Source organism: Leuresthes tenuis, unplaced genomic scaffold (genome assembly GCF_036924035.1).
Source record: "Leuresthes tenuis unplaced genomic scaffold, fLeuTen1.0.hap1 SCAF_8, whole genome shotgun sequence".
NCBI lineage: Eukaryota > Metazoa > Chordata > Actinopteri > Atheriniformes > Atherinopsidae > Leuresthes > Leuresthes tenuis.
The window spans coordinates 13106921-13131653 of NW_027325362.1; the positions used below are offsets into that span (position 1 = coordinate 13106921).

Sequence of the window (24733 nt, forward strand, 5' to 3'; positions counted from 1 at the left end):
TAGGGTGCCGCATGCGTGTCCTTCTTGGCTACCAGCTCAGCTTTGACATACCGGTTCCTCTAACCCTGCCTGCCAGTGAAAGGATCCGTTGTCATCTATGTATTCCAGCCATTATCTTTTGACGTTTCTCTCCCTCACAATGAAAGACAATGTATGTCTGAAAGCTGAAAGAGATATCTGTGATGCTACCAGAATGACAGGTCTGGCAGACAGTTTGAATCTTCATGTGTGCTATTTATATGGAATACTTTTTCTTTTTGGCTTTGAAGGTGATTAAATACAAAAGAAACATCACCGATAGATTTGCATCACCATTAAATGTTAGTAAACGTGGCTCCTTTGCAAGAATTTGTGTCAGTTTGTATAGTAGATCACGGTTTAGACACTTCTCTGTTTTTTACTCTCAGTCCAGAACCAATCTACATTGAGGCCTGATTTTTTTTTTTTTTCTTTTCTCACAGATACTTCGTTCTATACAAGTTGCCCCAACTGAAGTTTCTGGACACCAGGAAAGTAACCAAGAAAGAACTGATGGAAGCACGGGCAAGAGGAGCATTCATGAAAGTGGTCAAACCCAAGTCGGAAGCTGTAAGTCAAGCTTTTTTTTCTTTATTTTCTTTATTTAAAAAAAAAAGAAAAACTCTTTTAAATAGTAGTCTTTCTGAAGTATTGAGTGGCTTTGCCACATTGATCTCTTTCCTCCCATTTCTTTTCAACTCCTTTATCCTTCCTTTCTTCCTGTGCATGCTTGACTGTCAGTGTCCCTTTACAGAGGTCCTGCTACTGTGGCCCTTTGAAAAACTCTCTTTGCTACAGCTCTAAGTGTGTGTGTGTGTGTGTGTGCGTGTGTGTCTGTGTGTGTGAGTGTGACCACGGCTTGACCTGATTCCGTATGCATGAGCCCAGATCAAAGACGACGGGCGGCTGTTCTGTCACACTTGTGTTACCAAGTGTGACATGGCTGGCGATTTAAATGACAGCTCATGTACATGACGCACACAATTGCTTAATTATCTCTAGCCCATGCTTTTATTGGTTCCCATCTTTTTCGGACAGTGTAGACTAATTAGCGTTTGGGAGTATTGTGGATATAACTACTTCACCCCCTTTTCTTTTTTAATAATCCTTATTCTGCCCCCTTTTTAATGAAATATAAATGAAGGTCTTTTGCTCATATTTGATTTCATGTAATTGTAAGGTCATGAAATATTTACTGTTTTGGGTCAGCTTAGCTTTGTCGTTTCAAGGTCTCCGGGGCTCTCACAGTGAGCCTGAGAAGTAAAAATGGATCCAGAGAAGCACGACTGGAGGCATCCAATGACAAATCAGAAGCATGTGAGGAGATGTTGGGTTTAAAGTGCACAAGGAAAACAAAACATTCATTGTTTCAGACAATCAGTTAGGATTGTGTACTCTTTAAGTGTCACTTCATGCTTTGCTTTGTTCTTGATCCTTGATGCAACTGGCAAAACACTGAAGTAATTTAACCTCAGTCTGCCGTTTTTGGTAGATGCAGAAAAGTGGAGTGAAAACACTGTTCATCCACTTTATATAAAAAGAAAATAAGGACCTCTACAATGCTTTCTGGCAGGGTAAAGTCACTTTTAAGATTGTATTTACATAGCTTGTCAGTGAAAAAGAAATGTTTGCCTTTGTCGCCAAAGGCTTTGATGAAAGGAGAGATAATCACAGATTCTAGCTGACATGATGTGTATGTTTTCATGTTGTTGTGTCTTTGAACCTGCTGTATATGATTATTTATTCCCTATGCTATGTAAAAGGTTACAGCTTTGATAAAAATGTGTCTGCCTTACATTGCACTTGCTCCTGAACATATTCCTGTTTTTGTACCTCCAGTTCCTTATTAGCAGTGCTTGACTAAATGTAGAGGATTTTTTGGGACGTATCACATATCTGGACTCTGGAAGATGACTGCAGTTTTTCCATGAAGTTTATTTTGAGTCAGATGAAACGTGACGTGTCAACTTGATGAGCCATGAGTGTCTGCTACTCTAATTGTCCACATCATCAGACTGATTGTTAGCTGACCAATAGTGCAGGCCACCAATTAGCAAAACATCTGCAACGGGAACAGGAGAGTGTGGAGAGATGATGGCATAATTAGATATTTGTGTTTGCTTTTATGTCTCGTACAGCAGGGTGCTGCTCACCATACACTGTCTGCCATTAGCTTCATTACAAAGGATGGTAATTAGCTGTCTTGCTGTCTCTTGCACTATCATTCGAGTCTCAATTAGTGCAGGTATTGGATTAAATAAATATAGTATAAGAGAAATAATTAGGAATTAAAACATTTTATTATTTTTCTGCTTTTAATGCAGCTTAGGGAGAAACTTCTTTTCTTCCTGCAAAAAGGACAGATAAAGTGAAACTGGTCTAGTTACATCGATACATGTCCACTCCTTACACTGAGGAAAGAGCCCATTCTTTGGCATTCTTACTGCATGATGTATGTATTGGAATAAAGACAGCACCGAACTTTCAAGACCTCTCTTGAGTCATATCGGGATTGAGTGTGACCACAGTTTAAACTTCTTTTTTAATCATGCCATTGTGGCATGGCACTGAGCGACGCCACATGGCTCTGATAAATCAGTTATGGTCTTTAGCACAATCTGAACATCATAACTTTTCATACATTCCCAATGTTTTCCATGTTCCCTAAATCACAACCAGACAGTCAATGGCCAGTCTCTCCAAAGAGAGAGTCGTACAAAATCCTGTTTATGAGAAGTGCAGAATTAAGAGAAGGGGGAAAAAAAGGTTGTTGCCATAAGATAGATACATAACTTAGTGACCCAGAGTTAAACCTTCATTGCAAACACAAATGCTGTATACTGACAAAGAAAAACACAAAGAATTGTGGTCAAATAAAATAACCACATTTACGTACTGTGAAGGATTTTGCAGCTTTTTAAAAAAATAATAACTTGGGATTACTCCCAAAGTGGGTGACAGCGATTCGCCTTGAATGTTTCAGTGTCTGCTTGAGGTAGTGATTGAGGGTTTTCTATTTGTCATGCTGTATTTCTCAGTATAAATGAAAAGCAGTTGGACAAAAACAAAGGCAAAATGACAACATGTAGGGATATAAAAAAGAATGTATAAATACCTGGACTAAACAGAAAAACACAGCAGTGACGATTGAAGTGTTTTCCCAGAACCACAACACTAAGCAGAGTCAGAGTGGAAAAGCCTCCGAGCTGTATTTTGGGAAATTGGGCGTGTTGGAATGCTATAATGTGATAATTCTCTTTGAGGACTTAGAGGTCATGGAATGAAATGGCGTTAAACCACGTAGAGCCATTTGGACTGTGCTGAGCTGCTTTTGGAAAATATATGTGGTACTTTTTTGGCCCAGTTACTCCACCTCTCTCTGCTTTGCCATGAAGCCCACATGATGCCGTCAAACCCTTGGGTTAAACTAGCCATGTCTATCAAAACACAGTTGACAGCACATTCTCTTTTCAGATTTCAAGTACTGCAAAAAATGAAAATAAGAAAGCGCTTAGCAAATTTAACAAGTAGAATAACATTTACTCCTTGCCACATGTTTAAGAATGTTTCCCAGTGAATGGAGAAACTCCCCCTTACTAAGCGCAGCTTGGTAGCTACGTCAGCGGATATAAATGTTCCTCAGATGTCACTTAGATTTTGCCTGGATGAAGTATTTGACTTGATTTTCTAGCATGAACACAAGTTGCTTTTTTTCCCCCTCATATAATGTAAAACAGATTGCATTGCAGGGTGGCTTGAGCCAGCTTCTGGGTCCCATGAATGTCTACACACAGGGTAACGGTCCTTCAAGGGAATTGACAATGACAGAGCCAGGAAAGTCCTCAAGTGGATCTTTTCAGTTCTGTTTTTTCTTTCCCAGACACTAACCTGCTTCACTCCGCAGAAGACAGCGGTTTGTTTTAAGTTTTAACTGTTGGGAGTGGTCCAAATCCAAGATGGACTGCATGGTTTCAGAACCGTGATTGTGCATTATGGCGACATGTGATTGAGGCTTTTTTGCGACACAGTTTTGGATGAAGTTCAGGCACTTTGCTATTTTAGTTGTTTGTTTTTTCTCCCTAAAATGTTTGCTGTATAGTATGTTGCCATGCTCATCTTTTTGCTTGAGAGTTATGAGTTCCCCGAAGCTCTGGAACATAACAAACAGCATGGAGTATGGCTCATTGTGAATCTGCCTTCTGTGAGTTTGGTGAATCATTTTACTGAACAAATGTTTCCTCAGAGAAAACTCAAACAACATGGTAGTCAACATGCGAAGAGTATATTACCCAACTGACTGCCGTGAAAGGAGTCAGTTTATTACCACTTCTTAGTCTTTGCGAGATCTATATTTGTATTAGATTTTTTACAGAGCACTGATCTTTTTTCCTCTCTCTCTGACACGTCTCTGTATAAAAACAGTAGGTTTAATACAGACAGCAGTACAGAAATGTGATTAAAATATAACCACCTTAAGTGGCTGCCTGCTCTGCGTTTAGACAAATAAACTCACTGACAGGTTTGCTCGCTTAAAATTATGATCTCCTTCATATCATGTATAAAGTCTTTTCTGTTCATTGCATCACTTGCAAAGATGTTCTGCTTTCTTTTAATGATAACATATCTGAAATGTTCAAACAGATGTTTATAAGTCTTTGGACATGTTTAAGCTTGTGTGATGGACGAAACTCAAGTGTTTAAGTCAGGCATTTCCAGGGAGAGCCATTTTCAATCTCTTAGATAAGTGTATTTGACTGTCAGTATCTGAGTGAGGTGCGTATGCCTCTTTGTGAGTATTTCTCTATGAACTGATTTTCAGCTGTAAAGAGTCCAGAGTTTGAAACGCCGTAACAAGCTCAGTTCTGAGCATTCTGGCAGCTTTTGCTTAGAGTTCATGCAGGGGTTATAAACTGGGAAAACAACAGCAATTAGAGGGAGTGACTCAAGCTGCCCGCATAAATCACCCAGTCCTTCCATACCATAAACACTCTGTAAAACTTTAAAGCACAATTAATTGTAAGCAAGAGTGTGGATATTGATTTATTGGCTCTTTCAAAAGCTTGGAGACACGTGGTGTGTGACCTGAGTGTTGTGTCACTCTCTTAAGGGAAGTTGATGGATGTATTATTCATTTTTGGATAAAAGACAACACATAAAAACAAACATGTGTTTTTGTAAGGGCTTTTATGAGGCACTGAAGTGACCTTGATACATTAACTGATTTTCCTCTCCCTGTGCTGGCATGCAGTGCAAAGAAGGAACGCCTCTGTGGTGAAGTATTTGTTGTCTCACTGTCTCTTGTGTTTAGCTGTGGAGTTTGAGGCCTGTCAGAAAACAGGCCAAGGCTGGCCAGCAATAATGAAACGTCTCCATCTCCCATTTTCATCTACAGATTTCATGAACCCTGACAATTCATGGGATCGACCATGTACCTTTTATTACAACTCTGATAATATTGACTTCATTGTATTGACAAGCCAATCCTTTTAAGACAAACTGATCTATCAAACTTTTTAGGAGGAACCTGGATCTGTAGTAATTTTGCTCCTAAAACAGAGTCATATACTATTCATTGCAAACCACTCTATAAATATTGCAAATGCTCTATAAGTAAAATATAATTGCCTGTAAGGCAACTCTTCAGTGATTCTCCTTATCAAATTATTCTTTCAGCTATTGCATACAGTAGTGCCTTGTCCCAGTACGTCAGCCTATCAGTCCAATCAGGGCTAATCCTCCCTGCTAGTCTCTTGGTGACAGGAAGATGCTGCTAGTCTAATGAGAGACAGCTGGCTTAGTGTTTTCCATACTCAGAAAAAGATTCATCTTTCTTTCTCACTATCTGCTCCAGCGGGTGTTTCCACAGAACTGTGGTAACTTTAGATCTCTCAAAGAGATAACTCATTTTTCTGTCTTTAGTTGATGTTGATTATAGACATTAATCACTATGTCAGTACTTTGTGGTTGACTTTGAAGGCAGCTTTGCTCTAAATTGCATGCAGACTTTAATCAGATAATTCAAGTAAATGTGTGGTTATCGTACGCAGATGTTGATAAGCTATTTAGAAAGTTGATAAACTCAACAGCCTGAAATCATGAAAGATGAAGTGCATATAATCCATAAAGCAACCAAAGTGAAAGTTTTTGTTCATTTGTTAGAAACTGTAAATACTTGTTTTTGATGTGCACAAACTTGACAAAGTGGAGGTTTCGCTTCCTCAAGGTGTCAGATGTGTTGAGGTTTAATCCGTTATATCAGTTATCGCTATTGATGGAGTCTTCTTACAGCAGCGGCAACTCTCACGACATAGATGGCGGCGTCAGAGCTGAAAGTCCCGTCACTGAAGTTTGTGTGTACACAGGCCGCCTTTGTGGTTTTTAAAGCTTGTCAGACATGTCAAGAACAGGCTAGAAAAAGTATATTGTTTTCAGCCACTTGGATTCCTTTCCCCCTGACATCTGCCACTCCGCCAAGATGATAAATTCTTGCCTCATTAAGCGTGGGTGTGGGATTACAGACTGACAACACATTAATCACAAGGCTGTGTGGCAGCAGCCCCGCACCAGCTACAGGCATTGTTAACCAAACTTTTCTAATGTGTCACTCTCCTCCCTGACAGCCCATAATCAATCATCCTGATTGGCAGGGCTGATAGATTACACTATTTATACTTTGTGTAATGAAAGCTAGCGTTTCCACCTACTGTCATTGTTGAGATGATGATAGGCCACATCGTCCAGCTAAATGGCAACACGTTCAAAAAGAGACAGAGAGAAAATAAACGCTGCAGACCACAACGCTTCATTGTGAACTTTAGAACAGACTCCATGAGCTCCATGGTGGGTGCTTAGTGTGTGCGAGGTTATTCAGTGCGAGTGTGCATTGTTCACCCTACACAGCGTAGCTTTGAGGCAGTCTTCGCACCATCACTGAGCTATTGTCAAGGCAGGCCATGCTCTCACAGGTAAAACTATGCTTTGTTTGTGTGGGATTCAGTTTCCCTGTGACCTGTATGTTGAGGTGAGTTTTTGTTGTCAAAGCCTCTTTTCTGACAGAAAGTGAATGATTAACACATGTATAACAACAAAATGACAGGACACTACACTCTGTATGTGTACACAGGTCAGCAGCATAATGGATTTCCCTGTATACATACGCAAGGTTTCAGAACTATCGTACATCGTTTTACAAGCCCTCCAGCAGGATTTTCTTTTTTCTTTCTTTTTTTTTTTACATGGGTGCTGGATGAAATGACACACTGCTGGTAGCCTTCAAACATAATAAGGTTATGTTTCTTTTTGTTCATTTTGAGCCATACATCTTTGTCTGGCATTAGAGATGTCCTCGACACACCAAGAGAGGAAATTGAATATGAGCTCTTAGTTGAGAGGCTGCCAAGCATTTGCAGAAAAGAGAAGAGAAAAAAAACAGTCCATCATATTTTTGACAGGCAGTAAATCCAAGACTTTTTTTTTGTGAGACAGTTGCTGTCATGAAATTAGTTAACTAGACCATATTATGGAGAGCTAGGTAATTTACCCTCAGAGATGCAATCGCAAATAACTAGCAGGAGGCCGCATCCCTGACCTGACATTGCTTTGTGTATAATGCAAAAATCTGGTGACATGCTCAATGGGTTCTGTCAGCTGCGGGATTGAATTCTCTGCCTACTGCGTCTCAGTTTGGAGCACGCTGGTCAATTATTTCTGAGGCTGTCAGTGCACAGGGAGACACTGTTATTTAGTATGTGTTAACTTGGCATCATTAAGACACACACCTGACAGAGAGTAGCACACCTGAATGTTATTTATTTTGATTTCCCGACAGCGCTAACCTTCAAACACATTGACCTCCTCCTATTTTGCGTTTTTGTGAAATCCCACTTGGTCCATTACAAACGGGAGCTGTCGAGACAGTAGGGAATCAAATGACCGAGAGTCATCTAATCTAACACAGCAGTGTGGAAGAGGGGCTCACATTTGTTTGGACAGATTGCTCTGATCACATCGTGGTAGTTGAGTGTCGACCCAGACCCTGCTGTCCACACAGAATCTTAAAAGCCTATAGTGAAATGCCATTTTGTCATAGATCTATGTTTTTGCTCGCAAGCAAGAGTACCGTTAACCCAGAATCGCGCACAATGGTTTTGTTCCTTGTGACAATGTAATGTTTTGACTTTGTTTTGTGGAAACTGATTGATCATATTTTCTACTCATGCTGCACAAAGAAGAGCTACAAAAGCACAAATGGAATAGTCTGAATGACAGAAAATTCAAACTTTTTGAGGAAACACATTATTTTTACCTTTTTGAAGAAACACATTTCCAGTTTATATTGCTCCTTCCCACCCTCCAAAAGCTCCAGCACCAACCAGCCCTGGTGGTGAATGGGAAACCTGATAAAGAAAAGCATCCGCTTCACCTCTGCATTGCAGGATGACATGATTAGGAGGTGACAGCCTCTGTAACAACATCTCTGCATTTATCTTTTTCTTCTCTCTCTCTATCTTTCACCCCTGTGTCTCTCTCCTTGTCTGTCTCTTTCCTCTCAACAAGTCAGACTACTCTATAATTAATGTCCCTGAGGGCTATCTGCAGGTCAGGCAAGGCGGATGCTGTTGAGACAGGTAGCCTTGACACCTCCAGCTTTGTAGCTAATGCATGCTGGTTGGTAGACAGCTGAGGTAGGCCAGAAGAGGCCAATGATGAGGGCTTGAGTGTATTTAGGTTGGAGACTAAGATGGGACGAATACTGTAGGTTGAAGGAAACCAGGCCCTCGTGTGTGACCTCTCCACCTTAGAGAAAAGAGGGACACTTTATCACAGGATTAAATAATCAAACCTGGTGCATTAAGAGCTTAGCCTGTCAGGAACATCCCATCTGACTGACAGAGAGGAAGCAGACAGTTTCACTAATATCAGCAGCACACACGTTTAACCTATGGAAGGCACTTTATGTTATGGGATTAATTGTTAAGGGATGAATATTATTGCATATATATCATATAATGCTATCCTCGTGGCTAGTTTGGCACATCGTAATCAAAAAATTAAGCAACACTTCTTGCACTCTGTCATTTTTTACTTCAGGACATTGTGTAAATTAAGTGCATTTACAACAATTCACTGTTGGGGATTACTGGCAAACAATCATGTATGGAATGTAAATTAATAACATAGCTAAAAGTTCCCCAGGGTACAGATTGCATAGCTTGTGTTTTATTTCCTGGCACAGAGATGTTACAGTGTATTTAATTGCTGTATTCATGATAATTCCTGTATGCACTGAAATTAAAGTAGCGTGAGACATCTGAGAAACTTTACTTGCAGAAGCAAGTCTTATCTTTGACTTTGTTTATGCATAAATATCTAAGCCAACCACAGAATAGGAGAAAGGGTACTGCTGAAAATTACCATTATAGAGACGGACCATTATACGGCATGTTGTATATTTTATCTGTAACAAGTAGTGTGTTATATTATGTAAAATCCCATAATGCCTTCAGATAGAACAATTGTACACTGCAGTGCATTGTGTTAGTGGAGTGCAGCCTCTAAGTGTTTGATGATAATTTTAATCAAAGATCCCAAAAACAAGATTATGAAGATGTAAATGAGTATCATAATGGTTCTGTGAAAAGCTGGTTGAATGTAACAGCATGTTCAACTAGTCAAAAGTTCCCCCAGTAGTCTAAGTTCCATGAAACCATCTTACAATTTTTGGTCTGCTTAGTTTGAACTGATATGGCTTTCCACTGTCCACCTCTCAAACTTGTTTTTACAAAATCCACACACGATCTCCTCTCCACAAAGATATTAAACTCCTTTCCCTAAAATCATTCTCTGAATAGCCACTTGTGGGCAAGCTTTTATTTTTCTTATGTGTTGAATGGAAGCAGAAAAAAATGGTCGAGAGAAGCATGGTTATCAACAGGGTGGTGGGAGAATTCCACTGAGGAAATTAAGTTCAGACAGAGGAGGCGAGAGGAGACAATGCTTATTCAGCAGTGGAAATATGTGAAAGCGTTTTGGTCACCCAAAGTTCACTGCGAGGGCTGATGGGTCAAGTGACACTTAGACAGCATTTTTCTGTCATTCATGAAAGTGTTGGAGCAGGTCGTGAAGGAGTGTCACAGGTTTACTGGATAGCAGTGGGCAGTGAAGTGAGGGAGACCTCTTATCTCATATTGTTTCACTCTCAGGAATATTTAAACAAATTGTCAACTTTGTTGAATTATGTTGTTGTGACGAGAGCTTAACAAAAGCTTAAGCTTCTGATTTGTAAAACATGTGATTAAAGTACAATACCTGAGTGCTTTACGTGTCAAAAAAGAGTATGAAGTTCCTTATTTTAAGCATACTGGCATTTTTTGTGATTTTAAGTGTCAAATTATTTGCATCTTTCTGTGTTTATCAAAGGTGTTATAACCTCTGACAGCTTCATTTGCTTTCTGTTTGATGCTAGAATTCAGTTGCAAGCTGACACATTGATAATGTGTTTTCCCAGAATAGGTCTGACTTGTACTGTACCATACTTAAGAAAGTGAATCAGAGCCAATGAGCTATAAAGGTCTGTAATAAGATATCATGTGAGATGCACTGCGAGTCATGATTAGTGACACATATTTCATTTCAAGGATAACTTCTGCAGACAATGTGGCACAAAGGTTTGTCATTTTATCAGGTCTGATTAAACTGTGGTGGGTTGCAAAGAGAGCCATTGTGACAGACAATGGGTTTCTATTCTTCTTCATTACTGTTCTCCGCTGTTCTCTTTTACCTCAGCGTGATAAACAGCGCACTGAAGTGCCAGTGATGTCCACAGTCGAACTGACAGAGTTGACCTTGTAGCATCAGCCCATTTTGTCTCATTCTGTAAGATCTCTCTTTTATCTTGTTAGAGCCTACAACTGTAACCTATAACCTGGACATTTAATTTGATATTATGATACAAATCCCCTGGGATCACCTGATATGCTGTTTCTATGCAATAGGCAGATGGGTAGTGCAGCGGGCATCACTTTGCAGCTTTTTGCCTGCCAACTGGCAACGTCCATCACCAGACGTGTTCGGGGGGGAAATCTGAGAGGTGGGTCGGGCTGCGGCAGCTCTGACTTTCATCACACCTGTACTAAAAGCACGATGTGGAGCAGCATGTCCATTCTATCTTTCCCCTCTGTAAGGGAATATTGAGACAGCAGTGGATCAGATGGACTCACATCCTGTCAGACTCATCAGATTTCCGGACGACTGAGTGCTTTTGTCAGCTGAATTCCAGACTTCTCCCTTTTGTGCAGAGGGCTTTTCAACAATAATGTGTCTCAGGACTTGACCCCCTCTCGGAAAAAAATAATATCATTGATACAGCTATGACTAACTTATTCTAATAGTTTACTGTACATAATTCATGAGATGTCTGTCCGATCAGAATATGAAGTCTTAACTTACAATTCAAACCAAACCAGCAGGACAGACAGAGGGAGACAAAAAGTGTGATGCTCCTTTCACGATGTCTCAACTCATCCTCCCTTCTCCTCCAGCTTGTCTCATTGTGCCCTCTGTCATAGATGTCAGTCTTTTTTTGACACCTGTCTGCCCTTTCCTCTTGTCTTACTGTCCCATCTCCTTCACTGGAGGGTGGAACTGTTTGTTTCTGAAAGTTTGTTTTTGGGGGGTGGAATACACTGCTGCTCCTGGCCACATCTAGTCTTTCAGCTCATCACACAAAACATGACAGCCCTCCCTCTCTTTGGTGCTGAGATAAGCCTTTTCTCCTGTCCCCATGGGGAGTCAGAATTTTTTTGCTTCGCTCTCTCTTTCTTGAACTTCTCTTCAAGACAGCGGATCGATACTGTGAGAGCAAGCAAACGCTACCTGCTCTGGACTGCCCTCACAAACACTGTTTAATTTTTGCAGTGATGTGGTTCGAGGTCATGTACCAGTTCAGTCCAAAAAGAAATCAATATTTCATTGACTGCAGATACTTTTTTTTTCAACACATAAACTGTCCTTGAATGGAAACTCAGTATTACCTAAAACATCTCATAGATCTTAGAGGAGAAAACTACAGTGGAAACAAATCAGCGGCACAAAATCCAATATCATCATAGGCCTCTCAGTCAGTAATACCAATGCATTATGCTTTCCTTGGATACTGTGGCTTGAAATTGCAGCAGTTAAATTAGGTTTTAACTCTGGTAAACATGAGTGGTAAAAAGACTATAATTGGCCCGAAAATGAGAGCAACACGGACATCTTATAACTTGTAATTATGTTGTTTTGCTGACACACAGTGTAATTACGCTGCCTACTTTAGCAGTGATGTGTTAAACACTCAAGTATTGCCATTAACAGCATGGTGTCTGTTAAAGAAATAAGAAATTTGAACCATGAAAAGGCGGTATTGGCGTATTTGTATCTAACTCTGTCATGGCTACACTCTCAACTAGAGTCCTACACCATGTCATATTTGCAGTCAGGAAAAACTGAGGTTCATGGAAATTTTTTGATACCAATAATCCTTCTGGGTGGTCTACCATTGGCCTTCGAAGGCGCCCAATACTCCACCCTGCAGACCGTCTCCAGGCGTAGCTCCTTTTTTTTTAAGTGGGTTGTTACAGCTTCACGTTTCTCCTACTCTCTAGCATTTTGGATTCTCTTTGGAGTGTATCTCCACATCAGATAACCCCAAGCAGCAATAGTCAAACGCTAAGTTCACACATACTCAGGAGTTTTTTTTGTCAGGCCCATATGTGCGGGTTGTATGTGTTTTTTTTTTTTTTTCTTTGTTTTTTGTGTCTTACAGCACATAGTAAAAGCTAAAAACTGAATCAGCTGTTCGCACAAACCTCTCATACAGCAGTTACACAGATGCAATACTCAGGTCTGTACAAAAGCTCAATTGCAGAAGAGCAAACACGGGTTTTTGCACACAAAAACACTCACACACCTAAAGAGGGGGATGTGCCTCCGGGGGCCACGTCAGTTACCTGCTGACACACAGGCTAGTGATTGATGAGACGCCGGGGGCGCTGGAGTAGACTTTGTCAGCTGCTCATAATTTATACATCTTATCTCCATCAGAAGAAAAGACAGAGTGCCGCGTTGTGTATATGGAGATGAAAACACTGGGCTTGTTTAGGCAGCGGTGACAGGGTAGCTGCTAGCAGTTAGCTGCAGCGCAGAGTGAAAACTCAGATTGCTATCTGTTAGCTTTCTCACCAGGTCCCTCTGTGGCTAGAGCCTTCACTCTTTACCTGTGATGAATCCGCTGACTGTCAGTCATTTTCACTCACTTTCATTCCCCCTTTCTCTCTCATGTTTGCCTCTCTCTTTGTGTCTTCTTTTCTCCACTCTGCCTCACTCCCTTGTGTCTCTATTGCTCCTCTGTGACCCTTTCTTTTTTTGTCTCTCTTCTCTGTCTATCTCCTGTCACATTCTCAGGCCAGACAGGCCCAATCCTCTGTTGAAAGCTGCTGGCTCTTCCTCAGTCCAGTCACAGGGCGAAGGTCATGACAGAGGCATGGCTTAAGTTACAGAATAATTAGCTTTGATAGTCTCATGCTGAAATCAATGTTCAGACAGCCAACGGCTTTGGTTAAATACTGGCTTGCTTTTTAATCAATTAGTCATTGAAATGTAACATATATTTTATACAGAGGTCATTGAATGTTTGGTTGATAACACAATTAACATAATCATCATCGCTTTCTGTATCTGTATTGTAAGGCACTGTCACATGACCTTTTTTGTATTTGGACGAATGTGAACAGGAAGTACATCCTAATGCACTTCAGAATTAATCTGGGTGCTTCTGTTTTTTGTCATCAATAAGCACTTGTGACCCAGTGGAAACCATCACATTGCCTCCATTTATTGTACAGGCAGTGTTCTAATCATGAGCCATTCCAAGCTTTGTTCATACTTTTTTATTATTATTATCATTCAAGTTACTCTTAGTTTAATCTGCCCAAAGGATGCAAGAATTTGTTAAAATTTTGCCTCTCTACTCTTGGGTTTGATCTAGTTAGGACGTCCCTTTCGAATACTTCAGTGTACCTCCTAGAGAGAGTTCTTCAAATGACTGAATGTCATGAACGGTATTTTCTTTACCCTGGAAAGTACCTGTGATCATATACCACTGTTGTTTTCCATGGCTTTTTATGTTGCTAAGCTAATCAGTGTGTCCAGTTTTTTTTTCACAGAATGCACAGATTTGCTGTTTTGACTGCTCTTAATGTACTTTCTACCTGTCTGATGGGATTGTTTTGTTTTTACAGCCTGAGGATTACCTTTCACTTGTGTTGAGAGCTCCTTTGCATAGTATAAGCTTACAATAACAGCTTTAAAATGAAAATACTGTGCTTTAAAACCAACTCTGGACTTTTCATCTGTTTTGTTGATAAATAAATGACAATGGATGTCCACATCTGTACATGAAACAACTTAGAATCAGTTGTTCATTTACATTTGAGTGTTTGAGAAATCAGCTTCTATATATCAAAGATTTTTCTCCTAGTACCTTCCTGTTTTTGTAATGAGATTAGTCTCAATTGATATAACTTGAACTTATTCTCTCCCCAGCAGTTTGAATGAAGCTGCCTCATCATTTTCATTGAGTAGGATTATCCAAAGTTTTCTCTTATAAAATCCTAATTTTATTTCTGCAGTGTCTGACAAAATCCCAATTTAAGTAATTTCAAGAAGAAATCAGTGCTGTGAATTTGGACTCACGTACATGTACAACCACCCCCCCCACAGAGAACATTAGAAACAGACTAAAGTCTTGAACATTTTCTCACACAGTTTAAAGGGTTGTGGCATCAGACATACTTTAGTCAATAACTTGATCCCCCCGCCTGTACGTATATAGTGGGACAAGGATGGTGGTCCAGGTAAATGACCAAGTTGAGCTTTAACTGGAGCATGACTGAACTGTGCATGTAATTGTACTGAGTGTGTGCAAGCACTGTTGATGTGGAGGGGAGTGCATCTCTGTGACTGATACCAGTAGCGGGTCTTCAAAGAAAAATAGGTTGAAAACCACTTTTCTAGACTGCAAACCATCTTTGGTACACAATATTATAAACAATCCTAAGATCAAAAGAAAGGTCACAAAACTACCTTGAAAAGACCAGACCTACTTTATTGCTTATTTTATTCATATATTTGGTTTCTTTTGTCAGTAGGACGGTGATAAAAGAAAAAGCACACAATGAATCCCTTCATTTGGATTTCAACTCTCTTCTCTTTCTGCTGCATATTTTTTAAACCATGTACTTAAGGTGCTTAACACCTGCTAAAACAAATGTGACATGTTACAGTGGCACTCCTCTGTAGAAGACACGAAGCTAGGAAACACCAGCACAGATTTCATTGATCTATCCATTGGCTATATCTGCTTTATCCTGTGGAGGCCCACTGCACACTGGAGGCCATCCCAGTTTACATTGGGCAAATGGAAGGTAAACCCTGGACATGAAGTCAATCCATCAGAGATTATCATACTTGTCTTGAGCACTTACATATGACCCATGTAGGCAGAGGGAGAACATGAAAGCCTCATACATAAAGCCTCGAGCTGAGACGAACCTTCGAGCCCATCACTGGAAGTACCCCAAATTTGAAGTTGTTCAGATTAGCTTCATCTCGACAGCAACAAAATGCCCCTTATATATATTTGTCAGTTGATCATTTCTCAATACTATCTGGAATTTTTGATTTAGAAAAAACACTTTGATGACAGGTGTAATCATGCATTATAATAATTCTAAAAGTGTGCTTTTAATTTTCTTTGAATCGCCTCTATCGACTCTCTCATACATAATACGATCCATAATCTTTCATCTGACAGACTACTTTAATGTCATTATGATATTTTGACTTTTATTTAATTATAACATTGCAGTTCTTCCCCTACCACAGTTTGTGTTTCATAATTCCTCTGTTTGTTCTACAGTGGCACTTCTTGGATGATTAAAAGATTTCAGAAGAACAGAAGTTGAGCATATTGTCATTTTGTAAAAAACTAATGCAGTGTATTGTACTGATCCTGCATATAGCTCAACACTGGAATATAAAGGAAGCTGCCTTGTCTTGCCCTATATACTCAGTGTTTGATAATGTCTTACTGAATGTGAAAAGAAAGTTTATCAACCCACAGAACTTTACCTGACTCTTCTCCAATTGTCTCAAAGAATACTTTGTTCCCTCAAATTGTGTTCAGATGTTTTTAAGAGTGTCAGTTAACTACTGCACCAGCAAAACAACTTTGATTCCATAACCTCTTCCCACTATTGATCTTGCCTTGTAGATAAAAGGCTGCTCCCCCCTAAAATCATGCATTTTTCATTGTGGTATCAATGGCAGACTTTGCATTTGGCATCCCACTTAGCTTAAAGCTATACTCACAAATGCTGTCTGTTTTGCTCTATTGATTCAGAGTTCGCAACTTGTATATTTGAGATATCAGTCCCTTGATATTATTTCACATCATCTTTGAACAGCCACAAAGAAGCAAGCAAATTAGACTAATTAATGCATTTTACTTGTTGTAGATTACTGTTGTGCTATGCAATAAATATTCAAACTGAAACATTCAGACATGATTAAGAAAAGTGTGTGTGGTAAATTAAACCCCCACAGTTAGTCATAGTGCTGAAGCTGCTTTGTCTGTCTGGAAAATTATTTGTAGATGAAATGCTCCCCTCCAACATTATGCAAACACATGTGCACATACACAGTTAATGCACAGAATTCCATAATATTATGCAGTATTTCTATACAGTTAGTGTAAAATGTTGATGGGATATAGTTGGTACACATGAAAGCTGAAGAAAAAATGAGCAGCAAAAGTCCAATTCTACCTACAGGTACCAAATGATAGCTCACATTGTGGTGGTGATGCTTGTCAGATGTTAAACAACACTTTCAACCATGGACAGAAAAATGAGAGAGTCCTCCTCTCTAATAGAATCTAAAAAGATGAAAAATATAGTGCGGGAGACATGAAGGACTAGTCAAAGAGGTGACCATCAGCATCTCTGTGGCGTAGCTTGGCAGCCTCCAGCCTGCCTTGGTGTAATTGGAGAGAAAACATATATGGGAGCAAATAACCCCCTGTCAGGGCCATTAAAAGGAGATGTTGTGACGACTGAGAGGCCTGCTTGCCAAGTAGAGCAAAATGTAGGATAAGAAAAAGAAAAGAAAAAAAAACCTGCTTCAAGCAACAGTACATCCAAATATTCATGATTATTGTTGACTGTTAGAGGAATAGCACCTTCATACTTGTTTGTGAAACTTTCACTCCAGAGAAAAACAGATATTTTTCACTATTGTTACTGTTTTTATACCCAAGCGCTCTCATCCTTTGATTGATTTGACATGCCTACATTATTGGGTAGAATTTTAAAATGGTAAAGGTTAACATTAGCAGTAAAGATGCTCAGACCTTATTACTGTGGAGAGGCATTAAAGTAGAAAGAGGGAGAAAAGGGTGACTTACTGTTAAAACTCAGAGCTGAAATGCAGAAGGGACATAAGCAGATGTCAAATTAAACATGTAAAAATTTTTATTGTGCAAAAACTGGCATTATTAATTTTTTAAGTGTTTGTAAAGTAAACTGCACCGATAACTGCTGTTGAAAAGTCATGGGAGTTTCTATGTGGAAACACTACTTGGCCAACTTTTGTTTGGCAAACAGATATCTCATCTAAACAAATTAGATTTGAACTAATATACAAAATTTCCAGCTTCTCAAATAGCTGAGTTTTCTGTGCCTCTCTAGTGTTCTTTTTTTTTTCAACTTTTTCTCCAATATCTGCCTTTCAAAATCATCACAAAAGAACTCGCCCTGCATTTGGAAGTTGTCTGACCCCTGCATTCAGCTAAGCATGTCAAAATGTTAATGAGGATTCCCTCGAAACAGGTTAGAGGTTAAATAAAGTCCTCATACGCTGCCGCTCGAAATTCAGTCATTTATTGCCATGCCTCTACTTTCTCTGTCACTCTGGCTCAGTTCTTGTTTCCACCCGAGGACAGCGCTAGTCTTGTTGTGCTTTAATTTTTTATTGTGTGCAGGCAGCTGTGCAGGCAGCTTTTGTCTGTGTGCGAGATTGCTGCTCTAGCTCAGTGGCCCCTCTCATTAATCATTCGGTCAGTCTATTTATAATGTGGCAGCCTAGGCGCCACCTTGGTTGCCATTGGCTTTTGTCACCATGGCACTCTGTTTTGTGGCAGGAGGAAACCTAATTATTAACTGTTAAGATGGCAGCCAGCAGTAAGGACAGTAAAGGAGCATGTCGACATGGTTGGCTCACAGTCAGACTGAAGTGATAGCCTACTGAGCAGCCACAAACTAACAGCATAGTGTATGACTCAATCTCATTTTCTAGGTATATTTTTGACACTTTGTCAGTTTGGGAAAATTCACAACCTTTGTCCCACTTTGAATTATCAGTGTTTAAAATAACCATAATTTGAAAATTGCTTCTCACTGAAGACACTGAAAATGTCAAATTGTAAGAACTTGCAGCTGTTTGCAATAGACGCGTACAGCTGTTTTTTATGACAGGGGATTATTTTTCTATTATTTGAAATCATTCTGTATGAAATGGCCTCTGGTTATGTTCATATGGGATACAGTTGCCAAACTAGCCCAAATAATTAAATCACTCCCTGATTTGTTACACAATTCAGGATCTTGAAAGAAGAAAGACGAAGATGAACTTGAAGTGTCAGATGGATATGATGTGTATCTTTCGATGATGGGGGAAAAAAGGAATTAGTGAAAGCCTCCTGGAGAATGACAGTCTTTGTTATTTGTCTTCTGACTCTTTAGCAGACAGCTATCAGGAAGAAAGAGAAGTCACTGTGCACCACAGAGAGAAGAAATATGTGAGTCAGACTTTCCCCTCCTCCTGCCTCCTTTCCCCAAAGCTTGAGATCCCCCTTCCAAAAATGAAAAGGATCAAGTTGCTGTCACTGTCACAGCACAAACATAAACTTTTCTGGCACCTAATAAATAGGCAGTGTGGCATTGTTCTCAAAGCCAGACAGGTGTGTCTGCCTCTGTGATGATGGATTCCATTATTCTGTATGGAAAGCCTGTTGGCTTTCTTGTCATATGTTGTCACACATTTCTCTCCTGAGAAAGAAAGGTTTGAAAGATGGCCAGAAGTAATTACACAGACGCTTCCCTGATGCTGTTGCCATGTGTTTTCTTCTGCTCATCACCACTGAAGGTAGAAAAAAAAATTCTGTTACCCACAGCTATATATTACAGAGAAATGGTGAGTGCAGACATGTTGATGCTGCGCTGCTCCTCTTGTTGACTGCTTGCTCATTAACCCATCAGGTTTATTTTTCGTAGCTTTGGGAAAGGGCTCAGGGCAGTTTTACTCATCACTAAGGTGGAGCAGCACACCCTGATCCAGGCATGTGGTGATGACATTATTTGCACCTGAATGGCAGGTACATCAACAACTCCTTGTAAACGTATCAAATGAGAGACAGTGGCGTCTTTGTTCTCCTCACAGCCCACTTGGGTTGCTGACAGCTTGTTGATTGATATTATCATTCTTAATGTCAGTAAATAGTGCCTTGCCACATGAAGAGTCAGTTTCCTCCCGGTGCTGCAGAGCTCATTTATCTTTCTGCGGCTCTCCCTGGCACATGCCGAAATTGGAGCCGGAAGTAGTCTTCCATTTCAGTCAGAAAAGGTTGTGTGGTTTCTTTCCTCGCCATCTCCTAATCTTCCCTCGTGTCTAACTTTCTCTCCTTGTCTTCCTGGTTATTTTGATTCTGAGTGACTGAGACTTAACTGGGAGGGAAGATAGAGCTTAAGTCGGTTGTAATATGTAAGGACAACTCTTGATTAGATTCTGTCAGAGTGAGGTCTCTTTGTGTCTCTTCTGTTCCAGTCGCCTCATCCTGGAACACAAGCTTAGCACTGAACAGATACCACACTATTCAAGGGGTCTACCATGAATTTGTTACCAAAATAAAGCACTTGTTAGAGCGATTCTTCTTTCAAAGGTGAGCCACCATCATCTAATTTGGCCTTGTCTCATATATTTCTCTGCTCTGAGGGGCATTTCAGTTCCTGCAGAAGAACAAGGGTATAAAAGTAGCAGACAACATGCCTCTCTCAAACAGTACAGTGGTCACCAAAGGTCTTTGTGACATCACTTTGAAAAGGTTATACACTGACAGTGAACATGGTGGGTACACAACCTCTACAGAACAGCAACAAATGATGGCATTTAAAAAAAAAAAGAAAGAAAAAGAAGGGTACAGAAGAAAAGTCAGTGCTTTTCGTTTTAATTTTAGACAATAGACAGAAGAAAATGGGTTAAAACAAGCCACATTCAACAAGACTTGTGCATCAGGGTCACGTTCAGAAAATTAAACACACACAAACACTTCACATGCTTCCCTATAAGAGCATAATCAAAGCATGTTTTTCCTTTCTACCCCTCCCTTCTCCAATCATGTTACCCCCCTACCTTTTGCTATTATGTTGACAGATAGCACTGATATCCTCTGAGCTAGTGATAGATGCGTCGCATCTTGAGGAGAAACGGGTTTGTCCTCAGCAGGTGAATATGAGGCTCCCTCATCCGCCTAGCAGACAGACACACATGACACGTTTCGACACCCGCTCCCTGATAGCACTTTGGCATGCAGACGGAATTAAAGGGGGCATCTTTCACATGCAATTAGAGTGGAAAATAAAGACGATGAAGTGCACTGTACAAAGGGAAGCTTGGGATCAGAAAGCTGTAATGAAAGGTGATTTAGAAGTAGAGGCCCCAGCCAATGAGATGCAGAGATCGGGGGAAACAAACTCATCCTAGAAGGGATCTTTGTTGAGGATGCTATTAGACATTATCAAAGCTAATAATGACACAAAACCACAGGCAAACATTGAAATTACAAGACTATGCTCGATTAATGGTTGCTTGTATTTAGGTCTGTGAAATATAAAATTTCCAAATACTAAAAGGGAAAGGGTTTTGGTGTAGGATTGTTGGGCTTACATTTCAAGACACATTAATGACTATACATACTGAATTGACAAAATGCAGTAAACAAAGGAATTATTCTCAGATAAATTTATTTTTAGTCTGTTTTTAGTTTAATATGAGGGCTAGCTAACTAATTTATGTTTTCTTCTATTTCCTGTTACAACAAATTATGTAAAAACACATTCTTGAAAACCCACTGGAATGAACTGATACATGAATGACTGTATGCATGAATGCACAGTAGCATGCAAACATTTGGTCATTGCCATTAATGTTTATACCAGATAATTTTTTAAATTTTCATCTTTTATTGTTTCACAATACTACAAACAAATATTCTAGTTTAGGAAAGTATGGCACTCTGCAGGATCAGTGCGCGGTAACACGCCCTCTGGCTTTTTCAGTTCTTTGAGTTCTTACTGCTGGCTTCTCGTCAATTTGTTTTGTGAGACTCTTAGGTTTTATTGCAGCTCTTGTGAGATCTTTTCACAGTTGCATTTAGGTCTGGAGATCTTAAGGGGCCACGATGAGATCTTCAGCGTACTGCTCTCTCTTGTGGGAGTTGACTGATGATTTTGAGTATAGGATTCGGTTTAGGATCGTTTTCCTGTTCTGGGCAAGTCCTTCTACCCTCAACACTTTTCCACGCAGTGTGGTGAGTGCTTCGAGAATTTCCTGGTATTTAATTGAATCCTTTCTCTTCTCTGCCAATGAAATGTTTCCTGTGCAAGTCAAGTCCGATTTATGACGAAACTACCCCCATACTTAACAGTCCTAGAGGTGTTTTTTTTTTTTTAATATAAATGAAATTATGCTACAATTTAACTCCAAATGTTCTATTTTACCTTAATCAGTCTATGTGGCTTCTTTGTTTTAAGTTATCAGGCTTTATATGTAAATTAAAACACTTTTCATGCTGAATTTGTAGAGATTAAGTGGTGAAGGAAGTGTTTTCTTTTTTAAATTTTTTGAGGCTAAAAAGTGTCAAAAACATTAATAGCCTGCTAATATTGTCTCTCTTTATCTTAAGGCCTTTTAGAAATGGTTTTGCATCCTATTTATTTTGGAGAAACAGGAAGTTGGAGTGGGCGTTCCCAAACTTTTACACACTTTTGTATTTGCCAGTAGCATCTTATTAGAGAATATCTTACTCTCATTGTGTTTATCAATTACTTTTATGCATTAGTGTGCCTCCGTCTGAATTAACATATCTACTTTGCATCTTTTCAAGCACCTCATCTTGACTGACTGGTCATTTCCTTTGGTTTGCCATTTGTGAAAGTTTTCAAAACCAGCATTCCAAGCTTCTTGGTACTGCTTGACTGAGTGATGGACATTTGTTTTACCTCTCTTTGGCTAAACTGAGGAAAAGGAAAACCATTCCTCTGTCTGCCATTGCCAGCCGTGAGTGGGTGTCAGGACTAAGGCTGGTCCAGAGCCTGCTAATGGTGCTGTCTGTCTCAGTCAAATACTTCAGTCTTCAGTCCCTCAAGAGACACAAAGCGTCAAAGTTTGACTGGAATTAAGTAGCTATTGAGTGAACGAGGGAGACCACGATTGCTCTGATGAAATCACTGTGCCATTACAAATACAGATTTGGTCTCAAGAGTCTGTATTTGAAAACGCTGTCTTGCTCCCTTTAAAGGTTGAATGTGGGGTGAACCATTTAGCAGGTTAGTGGATTTATATAAAGGATCGCTCGTATACAATAATTCCTTAAGTGTCCTATTGTAGTTGGATTAGATATTGTTCATAGATATAGTTCACTCACAAGCAAGATACATTTTATACTTCACTGACAGAAAAGCTCATTGAATCAAATTGCCACATAACATCCTTAACAAGCATCTGATGAATTATTTATTTGGCACCTTAACAACAAGTTGCAGTTCAGATGCATTCATATTGTCAGCAGACACTACAGGCAGGCTGTCTGGAAATCAGAGGCTTTGCAACAGAGAGGCTGCAGGGCAGCGATGAGGTGACTGGAGGATGTGAGACCAGTACTGTAGCTATTACAGGATGTCAAAAATTGTGCTTAATTGAAAATGATTAGCGCTCTTGCAAAAGCCGATCAAGTCAGGGTTTTGGGGCGAAAGCGCAATTGTCCTGTATAATCCTGCCTGCCGCTGTTCTTTCATCTGGATGAAGAGATCAAAAAAGAAGGGATTTGTAAAGGCCAGACCTCCCTGCGCCACAACCAGTGAGCTCAGCTCCTCTCTGCAGTTTTATCCTTTCAAATTCACTTCCTCTGTCACACTTTCCTTGGTCTGTGTTTCTTTTTTCCTTTTATGAACTGATATTCCTTTGACGTCTCAAGGTATGTGGAGGTCAGCAAACAGTCCTTTGTTGTGTCGTGCCGTAATATCAGTATGCTTTGCATTAAGCTGTGAATCATGATGATGAGGGCTTGTGTTACTGCGTGATTAGAGATTGCACAGCATTGCCCTTCATTATCAGACATCAAAGAGGAGCGCGCAAACCCACACACAAGCTATGGGGCGTTCTTCCGTGTCCTCCTTTATCCATCCACCAGAAAAGAAAAGAAAAAAAGAAAAGAAAAGAAGAGGATAGGAGGTAGTCTGAAATGAAAGCTAGAGGGGCCCAGAGAGAGTCAAAGTGAGACACACATAAACACTCAGGCACATGGAGGAATCAGCTGTGAGCTGAATGGATCTGAGTTGAGGGGGAGTACACTGCCCTTATGCCCTTTCTTTGAAGTGAGGCGCAGGCCGTATGTACAGGCCCCAGAGAGGGGCATGTCTACATCCCCCCCATAGGCTGGCTGAAGGCAGCGGTCCGACTGGAGCATAAAATACAGAGAAAAGAATGGGGCTTTATCGCTGAACTGGTCCCTCTTCACACAGTTTATTCATCTATACTAGAGGGATTTTGGTCGAGAGAATGCAGAGGCAGTGCACCTTTCCTTACTTGGTCTAACGTTTGCATAGTTGTATGGATATTTTATGGAAATAGGGTCCTATTAGTCAGATTTAGAAGTGATAACATAGCTCATTCAGCTCCCGCAAATAAAAATAATAGCCTTGACAATTTATCTTAAGATTGATGTGATATTAATTCTGCCAGACAAATGAATGATGGGCATTTAGTTCTAGTATCAACAGATGTATTTTAAGTCAGTGGACGAAGAGGGATTGTGTTAAATGCAACACCATTAACCCCGGGCTCGATTAGTAAGACGGAAGAAAAACTCAGAGCAGATGATCTCCATCAGTGAAATGTCACACTGTTGCTCTCAGCTGACCACACACTGTAAACACACACATCCACTTTGATGGACCAGTCCCCCGCTTTCCGCCCGGCTCTCAGGTTGGATGGGATGCGGAGAGACGGTGTGAGGTCTTGTCTGGTTTAGGCCATTCTTGCTCTTCTCTGGCCTCTGGGAATGTTTGGCGTGAGATAAGGCTGTGTTTGAAGAGGAGCACCAGATGCTCGTATATTACAGGTTGTCTTGTCATGCCGCAGATAAAGCCTCAGAGAAGCTGCTGTCGCCAAGCTATACCACACACAGACACACACTCACAAGGAAGATAAATGTTTACAGGAGGCATTCACCCTTCGACAGTGTCGTGCTGTGGACGGCAGGGCTGTCATGCCCGACCATTTTTAGGCTGTAGCTCATGTCTGCAGCATCTAGACTTTGACAATGTGTCACATGCTTCTTATC

At 40.2% G+C, this 24733-nt stretch overlaps 1 protein-coding gene across 2 annotated transcripts in view; it reads left to right on the plus strand.

Moving 5' to 3' along the window:
- lrmda (leucine rich melanocyte differentiation associated) overlaps nucleotides 1-24733 on the plus strand; it is a 205086-nt gene that overhangs the window by 137300 nt on the left and 43053 nt on the right. For both annotated transcript variants that reach the window (XM_072390921.1, XM_072390922.1), the window contains exon 5: nucleotides 462-588. In XM_072390921.1, coding sequence (XP_072247022.1) covers nucleotides 462-588 — 127 coding nt within the window. The remainder of the gene's footprint in view (nucleotides 1-461; nucleotides 589-24733) is intronic.